Raw genomic sequence first — 22,874 nt, forward strand, 5'->3', positions numbered from 1 at the left:
ACCTGGCAGGGTTGGGAACTGACTTTGTAATGACCCGTTATATTGTCGGACCAATCGGTTCGTCGACCAATATACACAGGCCTAGTTTCAAGAGTAATTTCATATTTGTATCATGCCAGAATGTAATGGACAGATTCAATATTTACTCCTTCGTTACACTAGTATTTGTCCAATGAGTTTAGAAATGATTTGTAATTGCATAATTATGTTTGACTTTGTTAAATGCAACATAAATGTATTGTATTGAGATGTTTGGTGTTAATGTATGAAGTTTGGATGGAGATGGATTGTATTGAAGTGTTGGGATTAAATGGAGTTGTAGTGGAGTTAAAAAACATGATTATGATGTTTAGTACTTATGCTATTTTTTTCCCTTTCTTTTAAAACTACTTTGAAATTGTTATATTCCAATATTTTCTTTTTTGTAATATAATGTTCACATTCTTTATGTATTTTAGGTATAAGGCTGTGAGCCTATGATATTATTTAGCTAGTATTTTTTTTTTAATTTCATAAAAGACTATTTCTGATGAGAACAAATTGCCATAAATACTTTTTTCATGCGGGAAAAAAAAATTTCTTGCACTATTTATTTTCTGAAATAGGCATTTTCGACAACATCATTCTCCACGAAAAACTTTTCTCGCAAGCAAGCAACACATGTGTGACATATTTCTTACGAAAACTATATAATTCCAACGACTATCATTTGCTAGAAATAATCGTATTTTGGACAGCAATTAAATTCGCGGCTATTGGTAGTATCCATTGCCAGTTATTTCCGCGAGTCTCCTATGAGTCGTAATGGCGGGAAAAAGTCATTTTTGACAATAATATTGACTATCTTGAATAAAAATTCTCGTAATTTAAATTTCAAACCTAATAATGAGATACACAAAATCATGATTTTATTGTTTAGATTGGTAAAGAGATCAACAAGAGTAATGCTAAATACAAAGTTATGAAGTGTGCAAGTTTTACATATTTTTTTTGAAAAAATAATCTATCATTAAAAAAAATTAATTTTTGATTCTAAGTTGATCTACTTTTCTTAAAAGCATAGTTAGCGAGACTTTCCTACAATATTTATCGAGTTATTAATAAAAATCAACACAATAATCATAAATATATAATATCACAGAGTCCATGCATTTCTTATATTTTCGGCTTTCTCAATATTCTAAATTCTGAACCAGATTTTAAGAGATAATGAAAGAAAAAGTCAAAAACGAGATATTCAAGGATAACAAAAGATCAGGACAGATTAGGAAACGTACACACACACGTCATGTATATTTAATTATCAAATGTGGAGCCATCCCATCCAGCAGCCAACAGATCAACCAATATTTTTTTGAGAATAGATCAAACATATTAAACAGGCCAGCCTACTAGGTTTCCATCTCGATCTGCCTGCTGCTTCTTTATTACTTGTTCACTTCTCCCCTTCCTTTCCTCCTACTACTGCGACGTTTGTGTTCTTGGAATTTTGGAAATTTTCTTTCAGCGAGAAAGAGAGATCAGGAAGGAAGAATATATCTGCGCCACCGGGTTATGATCATCACGTTCGTAGACGCCATGAAAAGATAGAGAGGCTCCTTTTGTTTGCACTTGGTAATTCGTTTACACATATTCATATCATTTTTCTTTAATTTGTTATTTTTGTTTAGTAAGATTTTTTCAATTATCTAGTTTCGTTCCAATTTCCCCAATCCTCAAATTAATTAATTAAAAATACTTAAAGCATCTCGATCGAATGAAGATCATGCCTGTATTAGAATTGAGAAATACTTGATTTTGAAAAAAAAAAATCAAAATAATATGGTTTGATATGATATAACAAAATATTATAATTTCAATTAATAAATTTATTTTTATAAAACACGATCGACGTATGAATTCTTGTTATTATTTGTTATCCTAAAATCCTGGTTTGAATTTTGACATGATCATAGATATTTAGATCCAAAAATGGGTGCCATAAAAGCAGCAATCGGAGACGCAGTGCTGACATTCATGTGGGTGTTCTGCGCATCCTCTCTGGGGGCACTGAATAGTGTAATAGCCACAGCACTCGGGGTTCAAGGACTGCTCTTTCCTTCTCTCTTCATCACTACCCTGCTTTTCTTTGTTCTAAACTATGTCTTCACATTGATCGGCGATGCCCTGCTGGGTGGGGCTAGCTTCAACCCCACCGGCAACGCCTCATTTTACGCTGCCGGACTCGGTTCCGACACCCTCTTCTCTATGGCTCTACGACTCCCTGCTCAGGCAGCCGGTGCTGTGGGTGGCACTCTGGCAATCATGGAGGTTATGCCAAAGCAGTACAAGCACATTCTAGGCGGGCCTTCTCTCAAAGTTGACTTGCATTCTGGAGCCATTGCCGAGGGATTGCTGACCTTCCTCATTAGTTTTGCTGTCCTTTTGATTATCCTCAGGGGTCCCCGAAGCCTGATAATGAAGGCGTGGTTCCTTGCCGTGGTAACTGTATCGTTAATCTTTGTGGGTTCTAATTACACAGGACCTTCCATGAATCCGACCTTCGCTTTTGGTTGGGCGTATGTAGACAAATTGCATAATACATGGGAACATTTCTATGTCTATTGGATCTGCCCCTTCATCGGAGCAATATTGGCAGCTTGGATTTTCCGGCTTCTCTTCCCGACCTCATCCCAGCCGGCAAAACAGAAGAAAGCTTGAAGAGGGTCGTATAAGAGCTTATGTGCTCATTGACTTGGTAGAGCTTGATGTTGATGTTCATGTAATTATCAGGAACTCCCCGTTAATAAAGTTATTTTCAGACAATTAATCCCACTAATTAAGCGGTTTTATTTAAAAAAGAGTTTTGTTATTCATAAGTCTCCCATACCATATATCAAAAAATTTTTATTTTTTTAAATTTTTTAAATTTTTTTTTGTTTTATTCTTTTTAAAATAATTAAATTTTTTTATTCATCATTTATATACGGTATACATATTTAATAAGAGAAAAAAATTAAAAAAATAATAAAAATAATTGTGTATGGTGTATAAAATTTATGAATAAAATTTTTTTAAAAAAAATATATAATTTTATTTTGAGTAATGTTAAAGACAATTATAGATTGTACAAACGATATTTTCTTTTAAAAATTGTGTTTTGATATAGATTGATGATTAATAATATTGCTGAGTCCAACTAGGAATTTTGGTTATGGCTTAGCAATTAATATTGAGCCCTTAATTAAGGCAGTTTTGAAGTAGTAGCCTTTCCTGATGGCTTAAACCAATAGCTGTGGGGAGTCGCTTTTGACAATCGACTGGCCACGGGTTTAAGCCATTCAACCCAACTGGTCCGCTTGGATTTTGATAGTCAATCACCAATTTTAAAAATATTTTTTAAAAAGATGAAAGGCCTCCATTGGAGAAATTTGAGAAAGTCTGCTACCAAAAAATATAGAACATAAAAACTCTTATTTGAAAATTAGCATACAATCCTCGTATTAATTAATACTTGCCCTAAGGCTGCATGCATTTCTTTCTATGTAAACCATGAAAACTAAAAATATTTTTCTAGAATAATTACTGATTTCTTTGATATTTGGTTGATGATTGAAAATGATAATAATATGGAAAAGAATATATATATATATATATATTTCCAGTACTATTAGGTTGCATTAAAACCCATGAACTAGTACTATATTTATAAATATTAATCTGCTCTAGAAATAATAGAAAACTAATTTAATAACTTTTAAGATTATTTGCATTAATAAAATTCTTTCAGCAATGGGTAAAAAATGACTTATCAAATTAGAGAAAAGATGAAAATGTTCTCTACAAAAACAATTTCAGCTGTAGCAGTGCACTAAAAAGCCTCAAAAATGTTTGTGGCGATATATGACAGATCGTCAAAATTAGAAAAGGTTGGTGATATTTGTGACTAGAAAGGGAGGGCTATTGATTATGATTGGTGGTGATGCCACGTGTAGGGATGTAGGTTGTCAGAACTTCATGATTTTCATGCCAAGACATTGGAGGTGGATGCTACTGATAGATGATGCACGGTCTTAAGAAAGTTCGCTAGACGTGATAGAAAACACTGACAGGGTGATCGATCATATGAGACTAGAAAATTTTAGAGAGAAGAAAAAGATAGAGAGGATTGATTCGATTTGCCATTCAGCATGCTATACAAAATCCTAACAAAATCTCTTAAGGCTAAGACAGGATATTATATTGAGTTGAATTGAATTATTTTTTAATATTATTATTATTTTTAAATTTAAAAAAATTAAATTATTTTTTATATTTTATATTAAAATTTAAAAAAATTATAATGGTGAATTGAAATGAATTTAGAAACTAAACGAAGCCTAAGCCTCCGTCCAATATAGAAACATTTTCAATCTATCTCATCTCATTATTATAATTTTTTCAATTTTTCATACAAAATATAATAGACAATTTAATTTTTTTAAATCTCAAAAAAATAATAATATTAAAAAATAATATTCTAACAATATTTTATTCAATTTATCTAAAATTATCTAATCTCATCTCATTATTCAAACGAGCATCTTTTAGTCTAGCATAAAATTTAAATTACTATCTATTTTAAAAGTTTAATTAATATTATTTATTAAAAAATTTAGTTAAAAACTTCTATTTTAATAAAAAGTGTAATGGATACAATATGCACAAGTCCTGCATACTCACTTTGAATAAAAATATAGTCCACCATTAAAAATAATAATTTTTCAAGTGAATCATAGATTTACCTAATTTTTTTTAAAGGGGGTGGATGAGACTTGCAGATCCACAAATATCATTTATCTTAATAAAGAGAGATCAATTTAACTATTTAAATTTTCATGCTAATGTGTAAGACTACCAAACCAATCATTTTATCACGCCCAGGCGTTCATCCAGAGACCATTAACCCCTCCATATTTTGGATTTATGGGGTTAAATGTTTTAGTGCTTTATTCATCCCAAGATTAGCATCGGACTCTAGGTTTCAAACCATACAACATGGTACAGTTGTTACATCTATCAACTATGAACTGCACTTTCTGAGCTGTGCGAACTCATACTGATGACAAAATCATCGGTTCGTACCGATGGTTTTAAAAGATGTACACACAGGCGATGGAAGTCAGCAGTGTGGTCAGCAATATCGACACAAGATTCACAGCATTATTGTCAAGAATGCTAATACCTGAAATCCGTTTCACAGTTGGTCCTGGTTTTCCAACAACCTGTGATTCACGATAAGAAAATGTTCAAAACAGGTTTAAAATACCCAAGAATTACCTGATTAGTTCATAAATGTATGTGTTGCAATTATGCCAAATACCAGAAGAAAGACACTGCTGGGTGATAAAATGAGGGCAAAATGTCTTAATGTACCTTATTACGAACAGTGCAGAATCCACTGAATTGCAGTGTTGCTCCCAAGAGAGAATCTATGAGACTTCCACATAGTCCCGCCAGAGCAGAAAGAGGTATTACCAATAGCTGCTTTACGGCTACATCATATGCGCATTTTGTTGTGAAAAACCCAAAGACAACAAAAGTTAGTCCTATGACACTGCCAGCAGCTGCTGCTGCCAAGAGTCCTGCTAGTGTCACACCACCATTTGTACCCTTCCGAACAGGCTGACAACAAATAAGGACAGAATTTACATCCTTAATCTCCCTTATGTCTATAAAGCTAGTCAATTTCCTTAAGTTTGCATAATAATTAAAAATGTAAAAACCAGAAAAGGCGCCCACTACTGCTTATACAATAGAAACTATTTTCATCAGAGGTTTCTAAATTGAGATGTCAGATGAGCTTCAACGAAGAAATAACAGATAAACTCTATGTTGATAAATAAAAAGTACAAAGAATGGATGAATGTATTAGAGATTAGATAATTTTAATTTTAATTTTTCCGCTCTTTTTTATCTGTATATAAAAGACACGTAATATTTCAGTGAGATGAGCAATACAAGAAGATTTTTCCCTTCCTTTCTTTACATTGTATTTTCTCTCTCCGCACGCCAAAAACATGAGTTCCTCATCTGTTTCCTTTGATACTCATCTTCCTCCTGAAGATGCATCAAGTCCTTATTACCTTCATCATGGTGACAGTCCCGGCACCTTACTGGTTACTCAAGTCCTCACCGGCGATAATTACCACACCTGGCGCTGTTCCATGTTGATGGCATTGACGGCAAAAAATAAGATCGGCTTTGAGGATGGATCCATCTCGCAGCCTTCAAATTCTTCTCTGTTTCATTCCTGGATCAGATGCAACAATATGGTTCTTTCTTGGCTCTTAAACTCCCTTTCCAAAGAAATCGCAGCAAGTGTGATTTATGTCGATTCTACCATGGAAATGTGGTCTGATCTCAAGGAACGATTCTCTCAAGGCAGCGGACCTCGAATTTTCCAGCTAAAGAAAGCAGTTGCCTCTCTTACGCAAGATAATCTTACAGTTAGTGCCTATTTCACACAGATGAAAGGATTATGGGATGAATTACTCAATTACAGGCCAATGCCTACATGTTCCTGTGGAGGATTACGTTCACTGCTTGATCTACATCAACAAGATTATGTGATGCATTTTCTGATGGGCTGAATAATTCTTATTCCCATATCTGAGGTCAGATTTTACTTCTTGAATCTCTTCCTCCAATTAACAAGGTTTTTCCCTTGTTCTTCAAGAAGAAATACGGCATGACATTGGATCTATCTTGATCCCTTCCATACAATCTGCTGCTCTATCTTCCAATTCTTCTGGTAAACCTTCTACTGGCAATAAGAATTTTGTTCAGAAAGAGAGGCCAAGTTGTTCTCACTGTGGAATACAAAGAGACACAGTTGAGAAATGTTTCAAAATTCATGGATATCCACCTGGATATTAATCTAAAGTAAGGTTCTCGGCTCCTTCTGCTCATCAAGTTGCTTCCACAGATTCCACTCAAAATCTACCTATATCTCAATCACAGTGCCAACAACTTCTGGCTCTTCTTAATTCAGAGTCATAAGTTCCTACGCCCCAAGCAACAACTGTAAACTCTCCCTCTTCTTTTGACCATCTCTTAGGCAAATCTCTCCTCAAACATTCTGTTTTTTCCACCACCAAATTAAATCTTACCAAATTTTCTGATCATGACTGGATAATCGATATTGGTGCGACGGATCATATGATTCACTCAATATCTTTATTTAGTTCTTCTCGTCCCATTCATAATACCATTGTCAAACTCCCTAATGGAGCCTCTGCCCTTGTCACTCATATAGGTTCCATATTTCTGTCACCTACTCTTATCTTGCATAATGTACTATGCATCCCTTCCTTCACTTTTAATCTCTTATCTGTAAGCAAACTGACCAGTTCTTCTTAGGGGTGAAAACTGACGTCGTCGGCGCGGTTTTTGGGCAAAACCGACGCCGACCGACGTTTGGAAAAATGGGTGAGGCGCCGACCGTAACCGGTCGATGGCGAGGACACCGATCGAGGCGGTTCTCTGCCGGTTCTCGGTCGGCGTCAGTTCTTTAGCGGTTCTACTGAGATAATTATGAGAGAGAATGAGAGAGGGAGAGATGCATAGGAGAGAGAGAGAGAGTTACAGATGAGAGTTCAGGAAGAAGACGATCGGGGAAGAAGAATACTCTTAACGAAACGACGCCGTTTCACTTAAGTTTAAGTGGAACGGCGTTGTTTCAGACTTATTATTTTTTTCTTACGTCCTTAATAAAATGACGACGTTTGGTTTAATGCCAAACGGTGTCGTTTCCAGTATCTGTTGTAGTACTTATTAACTAAAACGACACCGTTCAACTTAAACTTAAGTGGAATGGCACCGTTTTGATAAGGGTATATTAAAAAAAAAAAAAGGATTTTATTATATCGGTCGGTTCAGCAGTCCGGTCTAGCTTCAAACCGAGACCGAACTGCTGAACGTTGGTTTCTTGAAATTTCCACCGCACGCCGACCGGTTCTCCACCGGTTCTGGCCGGTTCCTGACGCGGCCGGTTGGTTCGCATCAGTGGCGGCCGGTGCTGTCGGTTTCTGTACAGCCCTAGTTATTCTTGCTATCTCATATTTCTTCATGATTCTTGCTTCATTCAAGACCTCATACATTGGAGGACAATTGGGAGGGGACAAGCTAAAGAAGGTTTCTACTTGTTGTAGCTTCAACCAGATCATGGCTTTCACTCTAGAGATGTGTCTTCTATCTCTTCTATATCTTCTGCTTTCAGTACTTTTAGTAGTGATACTGTTGATATTTGGCACAAAAGGTTTGGTCATCCATCCTTTTCTCGCATGAAGCTTTTACCTCAGTTTGCTTCAATTGTTTCCAATAATACTTCTAAACATTGTGTTGTTTGCCCTCTTGCTAAAAACAAGAGGTTAACTTTTCCTAATAGTGAACATAATTCTTTTGTTCCTTTTGAACTTGTTCACTGTGACATTTTGTGACCTTTTTCTCCTCAGTCTATAGAAGGTTTTTGTTTCTTTTTAACCACAGTAGATGACTACTCTCGAAGCACTTGGATTTACTAACTCAAATCAAAATCTGATGCTCAAAGTCACCTGCAATACTTTATTGCTATGGTTGAAAATCAGTTTGCTTCCAAAATAAAAACCATTCGTTCTGATCATGGAAATGAATTTGCTATGAATCATTTTTTCTCTAGCAAAGGAATTCTCCATCAATTGTCATGTGTAGCCACCCCTCAGCAAAACTCAGTTGTAGAAAGAAAGCATCAGCGCATTCTTAATGTAGCTCGTACTCTTCTTTTTCAATCCAACATTCCATTGATTTTTTGGTGTGATTGTGTCCTCACTGCTGTTTATCTCATAAACAGAACTCCTTCACCTATCATATCCAATAAAACTCCTTATGACTTACTCTTCAACAAATCACCTTCATACAAACATTTGAAAGTTTTTGGCTCTCTCTGTTATGCATCTACTCTAGCATATAACAGATCAAAGTTTGCTCCAAGAGCTCTTCGTTGCATCTTCCTTGGTTATCTTCTTGCTTCTAAGGGTTACAAACTCTATGACATTGACAATCATTCAATATTTGTTTCTCGTGATGTTACTGTTCACGAACAAATATTTCCATTCAAATCAATGTCCCATAACATTGATAATCTTTCAGCTCACTCTTTCACCCATTGTCCTTCCTCAACCTATTCCCGATTATTCTAAATCTATTTCACCACCTTCTTCATCCATTCTAACTTCCACTCAAGATCCCACTATCTCACTGCCCTTCCACTTCATGTCGAAGATCATCTAGAGCACACAAGCCACCAGGTTATTTGCAAGATTATTATTGCCATTTGGCTTCTTCTAATGCTTGTCCTCCTTCATCCTCAATTCCTTTTACTGGTCCTGAATCAGGTAAGCAATATCCTATCTCTTCATTTCTTTCTTATTCTCGGTTGTCTTCATCTTACATAGCATATGCCTTAGCTATTTCTTCGACCTTTGAACCTTAGTTTTATTACCAAGCTGTAACATTTCCCCATTGGAGGACTGCTATGGCAAATGAAATTAGAAAACAATAACACCTGGACCTTGACCTTGACCACTCTCCCACCTGCTAAGCACCCAATTGGATGCAAATGGGTGTAAGATCAAACATAGGTCCGATGGTACTCTTGAAAGATATAAGGCTAGATTGGTAGCTAAGGGTTTTACCCAACAAGAAAGGATCGACTACTTTGATACATTTTCACATGTTGCCAAAATGGTTACAGTCAAGTGCTTACTAGCCATTGCAGCCATCAAAGGTTGGCATCTCATCCAATTAGATGTGAATAATGCTTTCTTACATTGTGAGTTGACATAAGAAGTTTATATGTCTTTACCCCCAGGATTTGGTGACAAAGGAGATAATAGTGTGTCGGCTCAATAAATCTTTGTATGAATTGAAACAAGCATCACGCCAATGGTTTGCTAAGTTTTCTTCCACAGTTATTAAACATGGCTTTACACAATCTAAAGTTGATTATTCTCTCTTCACTCGATCTCAAGGCTCATCCTTCATAGCCTTATTGGTTTATGTTGACAATATCTTAATTGCAAGCAATGATATCGAGGCAGTAAATACTCTCAAACTTTTTTTTATCAAAAGTTCAAGTTGAAAGATCTTGGTTCCTTGAAATACTTCTTGGGACTTGAGGTTGCATGCAGCTCCCAAGGTATATCTCTTTCACAAAGAAAATATGCTTTGGAAATTTTATCAGATACTGGTTACTTGGGTTGTAAACTAGTCAAGACTCCCATGGAGCAAAATGTTAAATTGTCTCGGTGTAATGGTGTACTTCTTGATGATGCTAAAGTTTATAGAAGACTTGTGGGTTGATTATTGTACCTTACCATAACTATGCCAGACATTACATTTGTTGTCCATACCCTTAGCCAATTTATGGACTCCCCTCGGCAACCTCATCTACATGCTGCATATAGGGTATTATAGTACTTGAAATCTTCTCCAGGTCAAGCCTCTTCTTTCCTGCTACTTCATCTCTTCACTTGAGTGCATTCACAGATTCTGATTGGGCTAGATGTAATGATACTAGATGTTCCATAACTAGTTTTTGTATTTTTCTTGGTAATTCTCTTGTATCCTGGAAGTCCAAAAAATAGGCTACAATTTCAAGATCCTCTGCTGAGGCAGAGTACCGTGCCATGGCCACCACAGTTTGTGAACTGGTTTGGATTTCCTCCTTGCTCTATGATTTACAAGTTCCTCCAGTTGCTGCTTCATTATACTGTGATAACAAAGCTGCCATTCACATCGCCTCCAACCCTGTATTTCACAAACGTACTAAACACATAGAGATCGATTGCCATTTTGTTCGTGACAAAATACAAGATGGTTTCCTCCGTACCTTTCATGTCCCTTGAAGAACTCAACTTGCTTGGTTTCCCTTTGCTTTTTGCCTTGTTGTCCAAGCTGGGCATCATTGATATTCATGCTCCAGCTTGAGGGGGGCATATTAGAGATTAGATAATTTTAATTTTAATTTTCCCGCTCTTTTTTATCTGTATATAAAAGACACGTGTAGTATTTCAGTGAGTTGAGCAATACAAGAAGATTTTTCCCTTCTTTTCTTTACAGAATGAAAAGGGTGGTGGTCAAGAGCTTGATGACCTGATGGCATATGACCCGGTTCTCCAAATGGAAAACCTGGGTTCGAAACCCCCCACCCCCCTTGTATAAAAAAAAAAAAAGGTGGTGGATGTGGAGAAAAATTGTCTACTTCATGACATAGACAGTTTAATTTTTAAGAAGCACGTATGTAATGCTGGAGCTCACAATATAGCCAAAAACTGTGAGCACAAGAATGAGATTAAAGCATAAGTTGCATGAGGGATGGTCAAAACCAAACAAAGCTACTTCTTAGCTCCAATAGCTACATTTGTTATTTGATAGCCAGAGCAGACAATTGCAGGTAAATGCTTCTAACATCCAGCATAAAGGTTCTGGAGTCATGTATGTGCACGCAGGAAATGGGCTGAGAATGCTACAACTATAGTTGACAGAAGCAGATAATGTTTTGAAGCAAGATTCACCTTAAAGGTTGTGATTAGTCGAGGTTGTGCATCACTCAGTACCCCAAGTTCAGAAGACCAAGTGTCTCCATTACAGCAGCAATAGTGACCAATAATGCCACCGAGGAGAGATGTAACAAGAGTTGAGTCTTTTGAGTCCAAACACTTGTCCTGCCCTCCTGTCAATTTCCATATAATGACAACCAAAACCGTAGCAATGCCAGCATTGCTAAGAACTTGTATCCTGAAAAGAAGGAACAGAGGAGCAGCTTTTTAAAAAGAGCATCAACAATTTGGCACTTTGCCATTGCAGAAGCTTCAGAGATGCATGCTGGCCCATTACTTTCACATTGTTGTGTGTTGATGACAGTAGAGGAACTGAAAAAAGAAAAATGCAGTTTGCGAAAAGCTCTGAAGTCCATTCAACAGCCCCTTGGTGCTTGGATACATTTTTCAAATCGACATAATTAGGTACAAGCAATTCAAAATATGAGATGCCAATGATTTTATCTAGCGAGCAATAGCTTACATGTAGCACATCCTATCCATAAACTACCACGTACAGGTTCACCTCATCTCAAAAAACTTTTTATAAAAAGGTTTCCAAAATACACAATCAGACGGTATAAAAAATAGACCCAATAACAATATGAGCGGTCAAACTCACATCATAGCACAGCCAACACAAAGGTGCACTTACAGCATGGAATTTACAAATTTTTTTTTTTTTTTTTTGGGAAGAAAATACCAGTATGTGCCAATCTGTGAGCCTTATACGTGCATTATCGACATTTGACAACAGTTCAAGCAACATCGAGTTATATACACAAACTCAGAGATGCATCCAACGGATTAGGAATTGAAATACTGAGCAGCAGAGATTATGACCAATTCAACCACCACACCTATATTTCTTGGCCATGTAAATCAATACAAGATTACGCTCGCGAAGAGATTTTTACTTGAATTTCGCGAAATCAATCGACAGAGGTTATTTACCAATTTCTTTGTCCGCCTTCCTTGAAATCAGCATCGACGCGTCGCTTTTTCTCTTCGCCCACCTTCGTGAGCTTAGAGGAAGTGAAGAAGAACACAAGTAGCATAGCTCCATACCTAAAATAAAAAAATACAATTAATTAAATAGTTCAACCCCTCGTCTTCTTCTTCATCTTCTCACATTTTCCCAGCAAACAAACAATAGAAAAAATTAATAGAAACGGACCGGTATCCAAGGGCAAGGTGAATGGACATAACAAGAAAGCCGGAAAGAGCCCCGGAAAGGTCAAGGGATTTTCTTCTGTAAGCTCTGATTGCGATTAAGAACGAGATTGAAGCAGCAATCAGTGGCTGAATAACGTTCTTTTCCATCTTTGACTCTGTGGATAGCAAAATTTGCAGGTTCAGGTTTATCGAGATTTTGTGAACTTAGGAGCATCTATCTGTGATGGAGACGTTTAATTAGTGCATTTTTATTTTCTTTTATCTTCGTTTTCAATGCGCATCTGCATTCTACGCTTTGAAGTTTGATTTGCAGCTGTGAAAATAACGATGAGTAATTATTACTCATTATCCTTAATTTATAATTTCTTACTATGCAAATGTAGGACTTAGGGGCTGATTTCAAAAGTGAGATTGAGATTAAAATTTTATAAATAATAATAAGATAATTTGTGAATAATAATGAAATAATTTGAGTTGAGTATTTTTTAAATTTTAGGAAATGAGAGATAAAGAATTAAATAAAAAATATTATAAAATTAAAATATTATAAGAATATATTTTTATAATATTATTTTTATTTAAAATTTGAGAAAATTAGATTTTTTTTATTTTTTATTTAAAATTTTAAAAAAGTTGTAATGATTAGTTTGAAAATTTTGTATTTGAATTATGTTTAAAAATAAAATGAGATTAGATGATAATTTTATGTCTTAGAATATTATTTTTTAATATTATTATTATTTTAAAATTTAAAAAGTTGAATTATTTATTATATTTTGTATTGAGATTTAAAAAAATTATAATAATGAGTTGAGAGATATTTAGTAACAAACGAAGCCTAAGATTATATAAATAGATACAAAAAATAGCATAACATAAATTAATATAACGATTAAAATATTAGAGAAGGAGATAAAACGATGAATTACAAAAGAAGTTTAAAGGTTTAGGAGTCACATTAAAAGAAAAAAAAATATGTTTAATAACAAAAGAAGTTGAAAATGTTTGATGAGACTTTGTGACGTGATTGATGTTACTAACATTCAAAACCTAAACCACAATAAATTATTTTATGATTAAAACAAATTATAAGTTCTGCGTGTATAAGACGCATTTGAATAGTAAAATCAGATAATTTTTTATAAAAATTAAAAGTAAAATAAAATATTTTTTTATAATATTATTATTTTAAAATTTTAAAAAATTAAATTATTATTATATTTTATATAAAAAATTTTAAAAAATTATAATAATAAAATTAAATAAAATGAGTTGATATATTTTCTCAACCGAACTGTATTGCCTTAATAACATCATTTTAAATAACTTTTTTAATCATTAAATTTTTCAAACGGTTGGGCATTGCAGCTTTTTCTTATTCAAATTTCCAACGCGTAAATATAGGGCCGGCGTGCAGACCAAGGACGATGTGGACACCACTGCTGAAAAGTTGGTCCAGGAGAGTGAGAGTTGTATTTATGTTTTGAAAAGACAATCACACGTGCAACTACTTTATAATTATTTATAATTTATTTTAAATTAATTAATATAATTATAACACTTTATTAAAAAATAATTTTATTCGTTTCTCACGCATCATATATAATATTTTAATTTCTTTTTACTAAATTTGTGAGGTATAAATGATGAATAAACTAACTTAATTAATTGAAGAAAAATAAAACTAAATTTTTTTAAACATATTTTTATACACTTTAAATATTTAAAAAAAATAAAAAATATATATAAATTTATTAAAAATACTTCCTTAAATATTAAATTAAAAAAACAGAATTACTTAATAGGAATAGTGTTTTCCTTTGACAAAATAAATCTCAGATGGCTAATCATTAAAACAATTCTCTCTTTTTGACATTAGGTGTAATTTTTTTTTTTTTTCGATTTACGCATGTCAAATATATTATAAATGATATAGATAATAATAATTTTTTAATTTTAAATAAAAAAAATTGAGTATTTTTTTCCCTTTTGTAATTCTCTAATACTATTTAAAAACAAGAAAGATAATAATGATGTCATTATTCTAAAAATTCTAGATGAATAGGCGGGTTGGTCTTGAATTAGTTTAAAACAGAAAAAGTTTGTCTTATAACTACAAGTTTACTCTCTCTTAACTTGTTTGGTTGATAAGGGAAATTCCATAAATCACGCATTTACCTCACTCTTATTTTATTATAATGAATTGCCATTACCCATAAACCTTTGAAATTGTTTTTTAAAAAAAAGTGATAAAAGTATCATATTTTATATAGTAAGAAAGCAGTTTGTAGAATTACTTTTATGATAAGGGAAAAGCTTCTTTGTCTATTTGATTTGCCTATTTAGTTTGACCGCTGGTCATTTTTAATTTTTTTATTATTATTTTTTACTTAGTAATTTTAAATGTATTGATATATATTTTTTTATTTTTTAAAAAAATAAAAATATATTAAAAAAGTATAAAAAAAAAAAAAGACTGGCCGGCACGCCCAGCGGTAAATGTTGGGCGGCAGAGTAGCCTTGCCCTTATGATAAATATTAACCCTACTCGCATGTTCAAGGAATTGATGATTGGGTATTCAGTGGTACCTGTAAAATGCTAGTACATATCTTATGATCAATAACCATGGAATAATTAGATGGCAAGACGGTCATTGTAAATGTGAATATCAAGTACATACAACAAATGCAATTAAGGGGCTGTTTGGGAAATACATCTCATCCAATCTCATTTTAAGAAAAGATTTTTTTTTAAATTTTATTTCCACATCACTCAAATACAAACAATTTTTAATTTCAAATTTTCATCTAATATTACCTAGTCAATAAAAATTTTTCAAACTTAAAAAAATACAAAAATTAGTTCAAATTTTTAAATTTTTAAATAAAATTTATATTAAAAAATTATAATAGGACAATATTTGAATTTTATAATATTCAAATTTTTTTAGAACATATGTGACCTTTCTGAATTAGTGGTATATGAATGATGCGATACGAATGGCCAATCCCAACTTTTTTCACGAAATAATTATAGAAATTATGTGATTAGTCTCTAGATATGCTTGGATAGTGGGATGAGAATTTTTTGTTTTAGATAAAAGTTTAAAATATTATTTTGTAATATTATTATTATTTTAGGATTTAAAAAAACTGAATTAGAATTTGACAAACTGTAAATCATATATATAGGAGATCAAAACATTCTTTCCCAACATTGAAATAAATTATTTTGAAATTCCACTCAACAAAGAAAAAAAAAACAGAGAAAATATAAGAAAATTGATAAAATTATAAGCCAATTTAGGATTTGATTAAAATTTTCCTCCTCAAAGAATAAAAAATCAAAAGATGTCATTGCTTGTTCATCAAGATTTCAGTTGAAACGATGAGGATGATAATATGATGTAAAGTTTGATAATCGTTGAAACGGTCTGTTCCTACCATAATTAAGGATAATGGAAATTATAACAAAGCCACATGCTAGATTCTACAAGTACCTGGAAACAATAATCGAAGGTAGAGCGGTCATTAATAAGCCCACCCAATAAAAAAGCACTAAAATGCAAGGCCGAAACAAACCAAACAAAAGCATCATTCATAATCATAAGTGGCCTAGAGTTTATTTTATTTTTAATTATTCTATTTTCGGAGTGTCATTCACACAAATTAAGGCCCCATTTGAATAATGAAGTGAGATGAGATGAAATGATTTTATATAAAAGTTAAATAAAATATTATTAGAATATTATTTTTTAATATTATTATTATTTTGAGATTTGAAAATGTTGAATTATTTATTATATTTTATGTAAAATTTTGAAAAAGTTATAATGATGAGATGAGATTAAATGAAATCGTTTATGTATCCAAACGAGACTTAAATGGTAAGATTTAATTTATAAGATTTAAATTTTGAATTTTCTTTCTAAATTAAATTATATCATATAAACATATTATTAAGTATTATCCACACCAACTTGTAGATTGAATATATAATTTAATAAATGATGCTTCCTTAACAAGTGGCCATGGGGCACTTATTAACCTGACCATAAAAATTTCCTTAAATAAAATGAAAAAGATATTATGAGACAAAAAAATCTCAACAAACATTCCAGAGAAGTTGATACAAAGCAAGTTGGGTCGGTCTCACATTACATTCCTGGCAAAAATGCTGATACAGTGGAAATGCACCTCACAAAAGGCGCCAAAGAGTTGTCCCGTGATTCTTATGGCAATCTAAAGTTGGTTTCTCGAACTGGGATGGAGGCTTGAAGGAGAGGCGACGGGAAGGGTGAGTTTCTCGAAATGGGTCTCTTTGGCCGTCGGATGGCTGAAGGCTTGTAGATGAAATGGGTTTGTCAGAAGGTTGAAGACGAAATGGTACGAGCTCGAGATGGGTTTCTCAATATGGGTTTCTCGAAAGGTTGAAGATGAAATGGTTGGTGCTGGATGGGTTTCTCAGAAGGTTGAAGACGAAATGGTGGGTGCGGGATGAGTTCGATCTCAAAGAAGGAAGGTTGAAGATGAAATGCGGGATGGGTTGAAGACAAAATGCGGGATGGGTTTGATCTCGAAGAATGAAGGTTGAAGACAAAATGCTCAACGGTTCGTTTGGACTAAAGATGAAGCTAGGTTGAAGATGCTCGATAGACGTGTTTAATTTTTAAACACTTACAATGTGGCATTCCACGTCAAGCGGGAAGAGGAGGGGGAGCAGGGCACATAGTATTTTCCAAGGCGTTTTAACTGTACGTGGTGGAGCTTGGCGGTGTGTGGAGGCCACGCACGCAGACGACATCATATTGAGACCATTCACCCGTCAAAAACATAATCTAGCTAAGACAACAGAAGATAGTTGGTTGATAAGGGACTGGTTTGTATTTAGAGATGAGATGAGATGATTTTGAATAAAAGATGAAAGTTGAAAAAAATATTATTAGAATATTATTTTTTAATATTATTATTGTTTTAGGATTTGAAAAAGTTGAATTGAGATTTGAAAAAGTTGAATTATTTATTATATTTTGTATAAAAATTTAAGAAAATTATAATGATTAGATGAGATGAGATGAAACACTTTTTGAATCTAAACAGGACCTAAACTCCAAAGTCTCTAAAAAAAAGAAGAAAAAAAATTCTTAAAAGGAAAAACATAAAAGATAGCTGCTATAGGGAAGGCCCCGTATAGCACGAAATGCACGAATGGTGCCAACATGGATAAGTATAGGAAAGTAAATAAAAAAATAAAACAAACAATTAAAAAGTCAAAAGGGCACGGAAGCTTCTTTTTACTCTCTGTTTTTCTCCCTCCTCGGTATCACCGGTTCATCTCCCGCATAGCTTCACAAAACAAACAAATAAAACTTCTCTTCTCCTGCACTAACATCGAGTCGTCCATCCACAACATTGTAGTATTTCTCTTCTCTTGGGTAAAATAAATGTGTAAGTGATCTGTAAACATTTTTTTTTTTGCACAATCCGAGAGTATCCTCTTTGTATTTTATCTTCATTTGTATATGTACTTAGTGATTTTTAACTAAATTGATAGCATCTATTTTATCTTTATTTGTATGTGCCTACTTTAGTCCTTCTACAACTTAAAAAAATTTGAAAAACAAATGTAGAGTAGCAGCCATGACCAAGATTTACAGTGTTTTTTTTTTTTAAAGAAATCGTTTTTATGTACATTCTCGAATTTTTCTTAAAGATTTGCACTATTGAATAAAAGTCATGTGCACAGGAAGACAAAACAAGAAAATGAACTGCGTTATTATCAAATTTCATATGCCTTTTGAGTCTTCAAGATAATTTATGGGTTAATTACACTTTGTCCACTCGAACTTTCACTCAATTTATATTATGCCTCTAAAACTACTAATTGCATCAAAGTGGACCCTCAAATTTTCAAAAATTCTCAATCCCCCCATTCTGTCTACCAACTACGTTAAATCTAACGAAAATTCACTGCATGTGCTGCTCATGTGCATAACATTAACTGTAAAGATGTAATTTTCATCTAATTTATTATCATTGACCATATAAAATATAAAATAATATATGCTATCAATTAATAATAAATCAGAAATCATTAATTTTTTTTATTAATTTATATATGATTAATGAATATCAAATAATTTTATTGTGTATATAGATTATTCATACTTGCTTGCAACTTAAGTATAAAATAATTTTATATATGGTTAACGATTAACGATTTATTATTAATTGATAGCATATATTATTTTATATTTTATATTTTATATTATCAATGATAATAAATTAGATGAAAATTATATCTTTACAGTAAATTTTCGTTAGATTTAATACTATCAGTAGATGGAAGGAGGATTGAGAAGTTTTGAAAGTTCGAGGGTCCACTTTGATGCAATTAGTAGTTTCGGAGGCACATTATGAATTGAGTGAAAATTCGAGGGGCAAAGTATAATTAACCCATAATTTATATATTTTAAATAACTATCATAGCATTTGATTGCATTCCATTGAAATATAAATGTCCTGCATATACAAGAAAATAAGAAATTTCTTGAACGAATAGCACGGGGTTCTCTCTCTCGTTTAACTCTCTCTCGCAGTCGAAACCTAGAACCCGTTCGCAGATCCGGCTTGAGGGGTGGGAGCTTCGGCTCCCTTCCCCTCCCTCCCTCCTCCTCCTCCTCCTCCTCCTCCTTCCCTTCTCTTCTATATAGTTTTTGTTTTGTATTTTTGTATTTTTTTCAGGGAAAATAAGTGTGAAGCGCCGATCTGGGTCTTCCCCCCGCCACAGGCCAGCACGCTAGGGGTGGGCAGCGGGGCCCCGCCCCCGCCCCTCTTCCACCCCGCCTTCGCATGGGCGGGCAGGCTAACCCATCTGCCCATGCGGGGGCGGGGTCCCTCGCCCCGCATAGAGAGGGCATAGCGGGGGCGGGGGGCGGGATGACCCCAACGGGGCCCCGCCCTGCCCCCGCCCCCGCTCCACATTAAAAAAAAAAATTTATTTATATATATTAAATAAATATATTGTATATAGATATACACAATTTATAAAAGACTTAAAATTATATTCAAGTCATTGGATTGTTTTGGCCTCCTAGGCCAATCTTTATATAAGAGACCAAGGCAATACAATAGTCATCCTTAAGCAATGTGGGACTTAGTAGCCAAATCAATCCAAAATCTAACTCTAATGAGTTTAAATTTTTTTATATTTATAAATTTTAATTTATTATTTAAATTATATTATAATTTTGGTTTAAAAAAATATTTTTTTGGTCTAAAAAATTATTTCTAGACCAAAATTTTTTTTTTTTTAATATAATGGCGGGGGGCGGGGCGGATGGGGGTTTTTCCCCCGCCCCCCGGCACCGGGGCGGGGGACCCCGCCCCCGCCTCCCGGGGGCGGGGGGCGGGGAGAAAATCCCCAACCCCGCATGGTGCGGGGCGGGGTGCGGGGAAGGGCACCCCCCGCCCCACACCATGCGGGTAGCAGGCCTAGTACGTACCCGCATCTTCCAACCATGCAAACCTAACATATTCTTATATATGATTTCTTCAATTCACCAGTCATATACCACACATTGAGTTTTTTTTTTTTTATCTTTTTATTTTTTTTCCCTCAGCAGCAGGTATGTGATGCATGTAGACAAAAATTTTTAAAATTTGATGAAAATTAGATTTTAGAAGGTATTTTTATAAAGTAGACTATATAAAAATTAGTACTTAGCCCCACCAAAATTATTTTTTCTTAACTTAGCCCCCCCAACTAGATTTTCTGGTTCCGCCCCTACATGTAGAGCTGTTGAATAGAAGTTTTCATTATATATATATATATATATATATATATATAATGATATTTGCAGTTTTGGGATAGATAAGTTTCTTGTAGTTTTCATCACTATCTGTTTTGCAGGTTTGATACTTGAGGAGTGTTAATTTTTTTGTTTTTTTTGGTTTTTTGGACATGTCCAAAATGCAGGTATATATATTATATGCAGTGTCAAGTTGTGACCACAAGGGGTTTCAATTTCAAGGAACAAGGTAAGTAAGAAGTGCATGTTTTCACCTGTGTTGTGATTCAGTAGCAGTTTTGCCAAATGCAAAATGAAGTAGATAGTAGTAACCAGGTTTGCTATTTGGTTAAAATTGATTGGGTGCTTGTTAGCTAGTCTTCTGTGAATTGAATACACGTCGACCTTCTATGTTTTAACGAAATGCTTATTTAATTTTTTCGGCTTATCTATTAATTTATTCTTTTCGTTAAGTACTGTTTACCATTATGAAGCATGACTAGTACTACTACCTTCTGCATTATGATAAAGCTAAATGTATTTGTATAGGACTCTAGTACTTGAGTTCTAGAACATGTTATATGCTTCACGTGTGTGTAATATAATATTCTCATTATGTAAAAACTTGGTAATTTATCTAATCTACAATTTCTTTGATTATGAAATTACTACTTGCATAATTTTGAATTAAGCATGATGTTTTGGCTGCTTCTTTGGTATTGATTTATTTGTTTCATGTGTTAAGGATATGCTATGAGTATTTTTGTCGATCAATTTTATTAATATGTTACAAATAAATTATTATTTGTTTTGCGGCGCTTGCATTATTAGACTTAAAATATATTTCAAGAAAAGGTTTAGAGATCATCAACATGACCCAACTAGAAAGATTCATGGATTCCAAGCCATATTTTTTTTAATCTATACCATTGTCTCAAGTATTAGGATAATTGCATTGCAAAATTTTAAATAGATTTTTAATCGCTTGAAATACTTTGAATTAACCCCAAAAGCTCACCACATTTTAAGTGATCAATAGACCAAAGTGGAATAATTAGTATGCATCATTAATTGAGAGTTGGAATCGGATACCCAAAGGTAATGGGCTCACTTGATTATGAATGCATTATTAATTATTTCTATTAGGTGAAAGGAATCACCATAATGGTTAATATTTTGGAATGATGTAACTTTTTACCCAAATATGAAGTTGCCACAGTACCACTTAATGATTATTTATTATTTTTTACAACCCAAAGCATTTATGTTATGAACATTTATTTTTATTGCAGTTTCAGTTCTTGTTTCGCTTCATTCACATGCTTCATCTATTTTGATCTTTAATGGAACAAATTTCTCAAATTGATATAGTCCAATTTCACCTTGGTGTCCAAGATCTTGATTTGGCACTCCAGACTGAAAAAAGATTTCCTAGTAATATTTCTCAAACTATATGCTATTACTGATTCAAGCAGTGTGGAAGAAAAGATTTTATATCATTTTGGAGAGAGATTGAACAGATTGAGCATTATCTTTATGCGAATGAGCATAGCAAACAATATTAAGTCAACGCTTCCTAAATGTGACACTGCTAAGGGATTCTTTAAAACTGTGGAAGACGTTTTTGTTCAGTAGATAAGTCTCTTGCTGGGACATTGATAATTGAACTTACTAGTTACCACCATGAAGTTTGATGGTACACATTGGATGCATGAGCATATCCTTGAAATGTCAAATCTAACTGCTAAATTAAAGGCTATTCAGATGAATGTGGATGAGTTTTTGAAAGCAAGTTTCGACTTTTCATTAGTTTTGGGTCTAACAAATGGGCCACTTCAAATTATCCAAATAATCTCTTGGGCTTGCTCATATTTTCATAGGCCTAGTAGTCAATAAATTTTAAAAGGCCTAGTCTTGAGTTAAAAATAAGTCAAACTTATCTAATAAATACTTTTGAAATAATTATTGGGCCTATCACCAATTAAATGCAATGTACTTGGTCCATAAATATTAACTAAACTTTAACCCAAATATTGAGCCCAATAGAAATCCAATAATTCAATGTAATAAATCATGGAATCGTGAACAATTTAAAACTACTCGATAAATCTCAATTGAGTCTCTATAAATATTGGCCTATTAAAACTCTTCAAAATCAACCTTAATGGGCTTAAAACAAAACTTTTGGGCCTATAGCTTAACTAAAATTTTTAGCCAATCTCAATAAAATCATAGAAAAAATTTATTTATTATTTATTTTCTCATCATCCTCTCATCATCTTATGATATGACGTTTGATGATAGGTTCACA

General features: G+C 33.5%; 2 protein-coding genes across 3 annotated transcripts; one reads left to right on the forward strand and one right to left on the reverse strand.

Moving 5' to 3' along the window:
- Nucleotides 1-1,160: 1,160 nt before the first annotated feature.
- On the forward strand, nucleotides 1,161-2,809 carry LOC108992690 (aquaporin SIP1-2-like). Of its 2 annotated transcripts, none has more exons than XM_018967320.2 (2): nucleotides 1,161-1,614; nucleotides 1,956-2,809. In XM_018967320.2, exon 2 carries the CDS (start codon nucleotides 1,972-1,974, stop codon nucleotides 2,698-2,700), a length of 729 nt encoding a protein of 242 aa, XP_018822865.1. In that variant the 5' UTR covers nucleotides 1,161-1,614; nucleotides 1,956-1,971; the 3' UTR covers nucleotides 2,701-2,809. The 2 variants fall into 2 exon arrangements, with proteins under 2 accessions (XP_018822865.1, XP_018822866.1); XM_018967321.2 differs by having other exon boundaries at nucleotides 1,328-1,614; nucleotides 1,964-2,809.
- A 2,058-nt stretch (nucleotides 2,810-4,867) lies between these two features.
- On the reverse strand, nucleotides 4,868-13,102 carry LOC108992684 (protein PGR). The gene is made up of 5 exons (XM_018967303.2): nucleotides 12,775-13,102; nucleotides 12,552-12,665; nucleotides 11,574-11,796; nucleotides 5,395-5,643; nucleotides 4,868-5,243 (listed from the first exon to the last, which is right to left on the reverse strand). The coding sequence occupies exons 1-5, from the start codon at nucleotides 12,918-12,920 to the stop codon at nucleotides 5,112-5,114; spliced, it is 864 nt and encodes a 287-aa protein (XP_018822848.1). The 5' UTR covers nucleotides 12,921-13,102; the 3' UTR covers nucleotides 4,868-5,111.
- Between the last annotated feature and the right edge of the window lie 9,772 nt (nucleotides 13,103-22,874).

This window comes from Juglans regia, chromosome 1, assembly GCF_001411555.2.
Source record: "Juglans regia cultivar Chandler chromosome 1, Walnut 2.0, whole genome shotgun sequence".
NCBI classification, from domain to species: Eukaryota; Viridiplantae; Streptophyta; class Magnoliopsida; order Fagales; family Juglandaceae; genus Juglans; species Juglans regia.

Coding starts and splice junctions, on each gene's coding strand:
- LOC108992690 (XM_018967320.2), top strand. CDS start 1,972: ATGGGTGCCATAAAAGCAGCAATCGGAGACGCAGTGCTGACATTCATG.
- LOC108992684 (XM_018967303.2), bottom strand. CDS start 12,920: ATGGAAAAGAACGTTATTCAGCCACTGATTGCTGCTTCAATCTCGTTC. Junction 12,666..12,774: donor CACCTTGCCCTTGGATACCG/GTCCGTTTCTAT, acceptor TTTTTATTTTAG/GTATGGAGCTATGCTACTTG. Junction 5,244..5,394: donor TCTGCACTGTTCGTAATAAG/GTACATTAAGAC, acceptor CGTGAATCACAG/GTTGTTGGAAAACCAGGACC.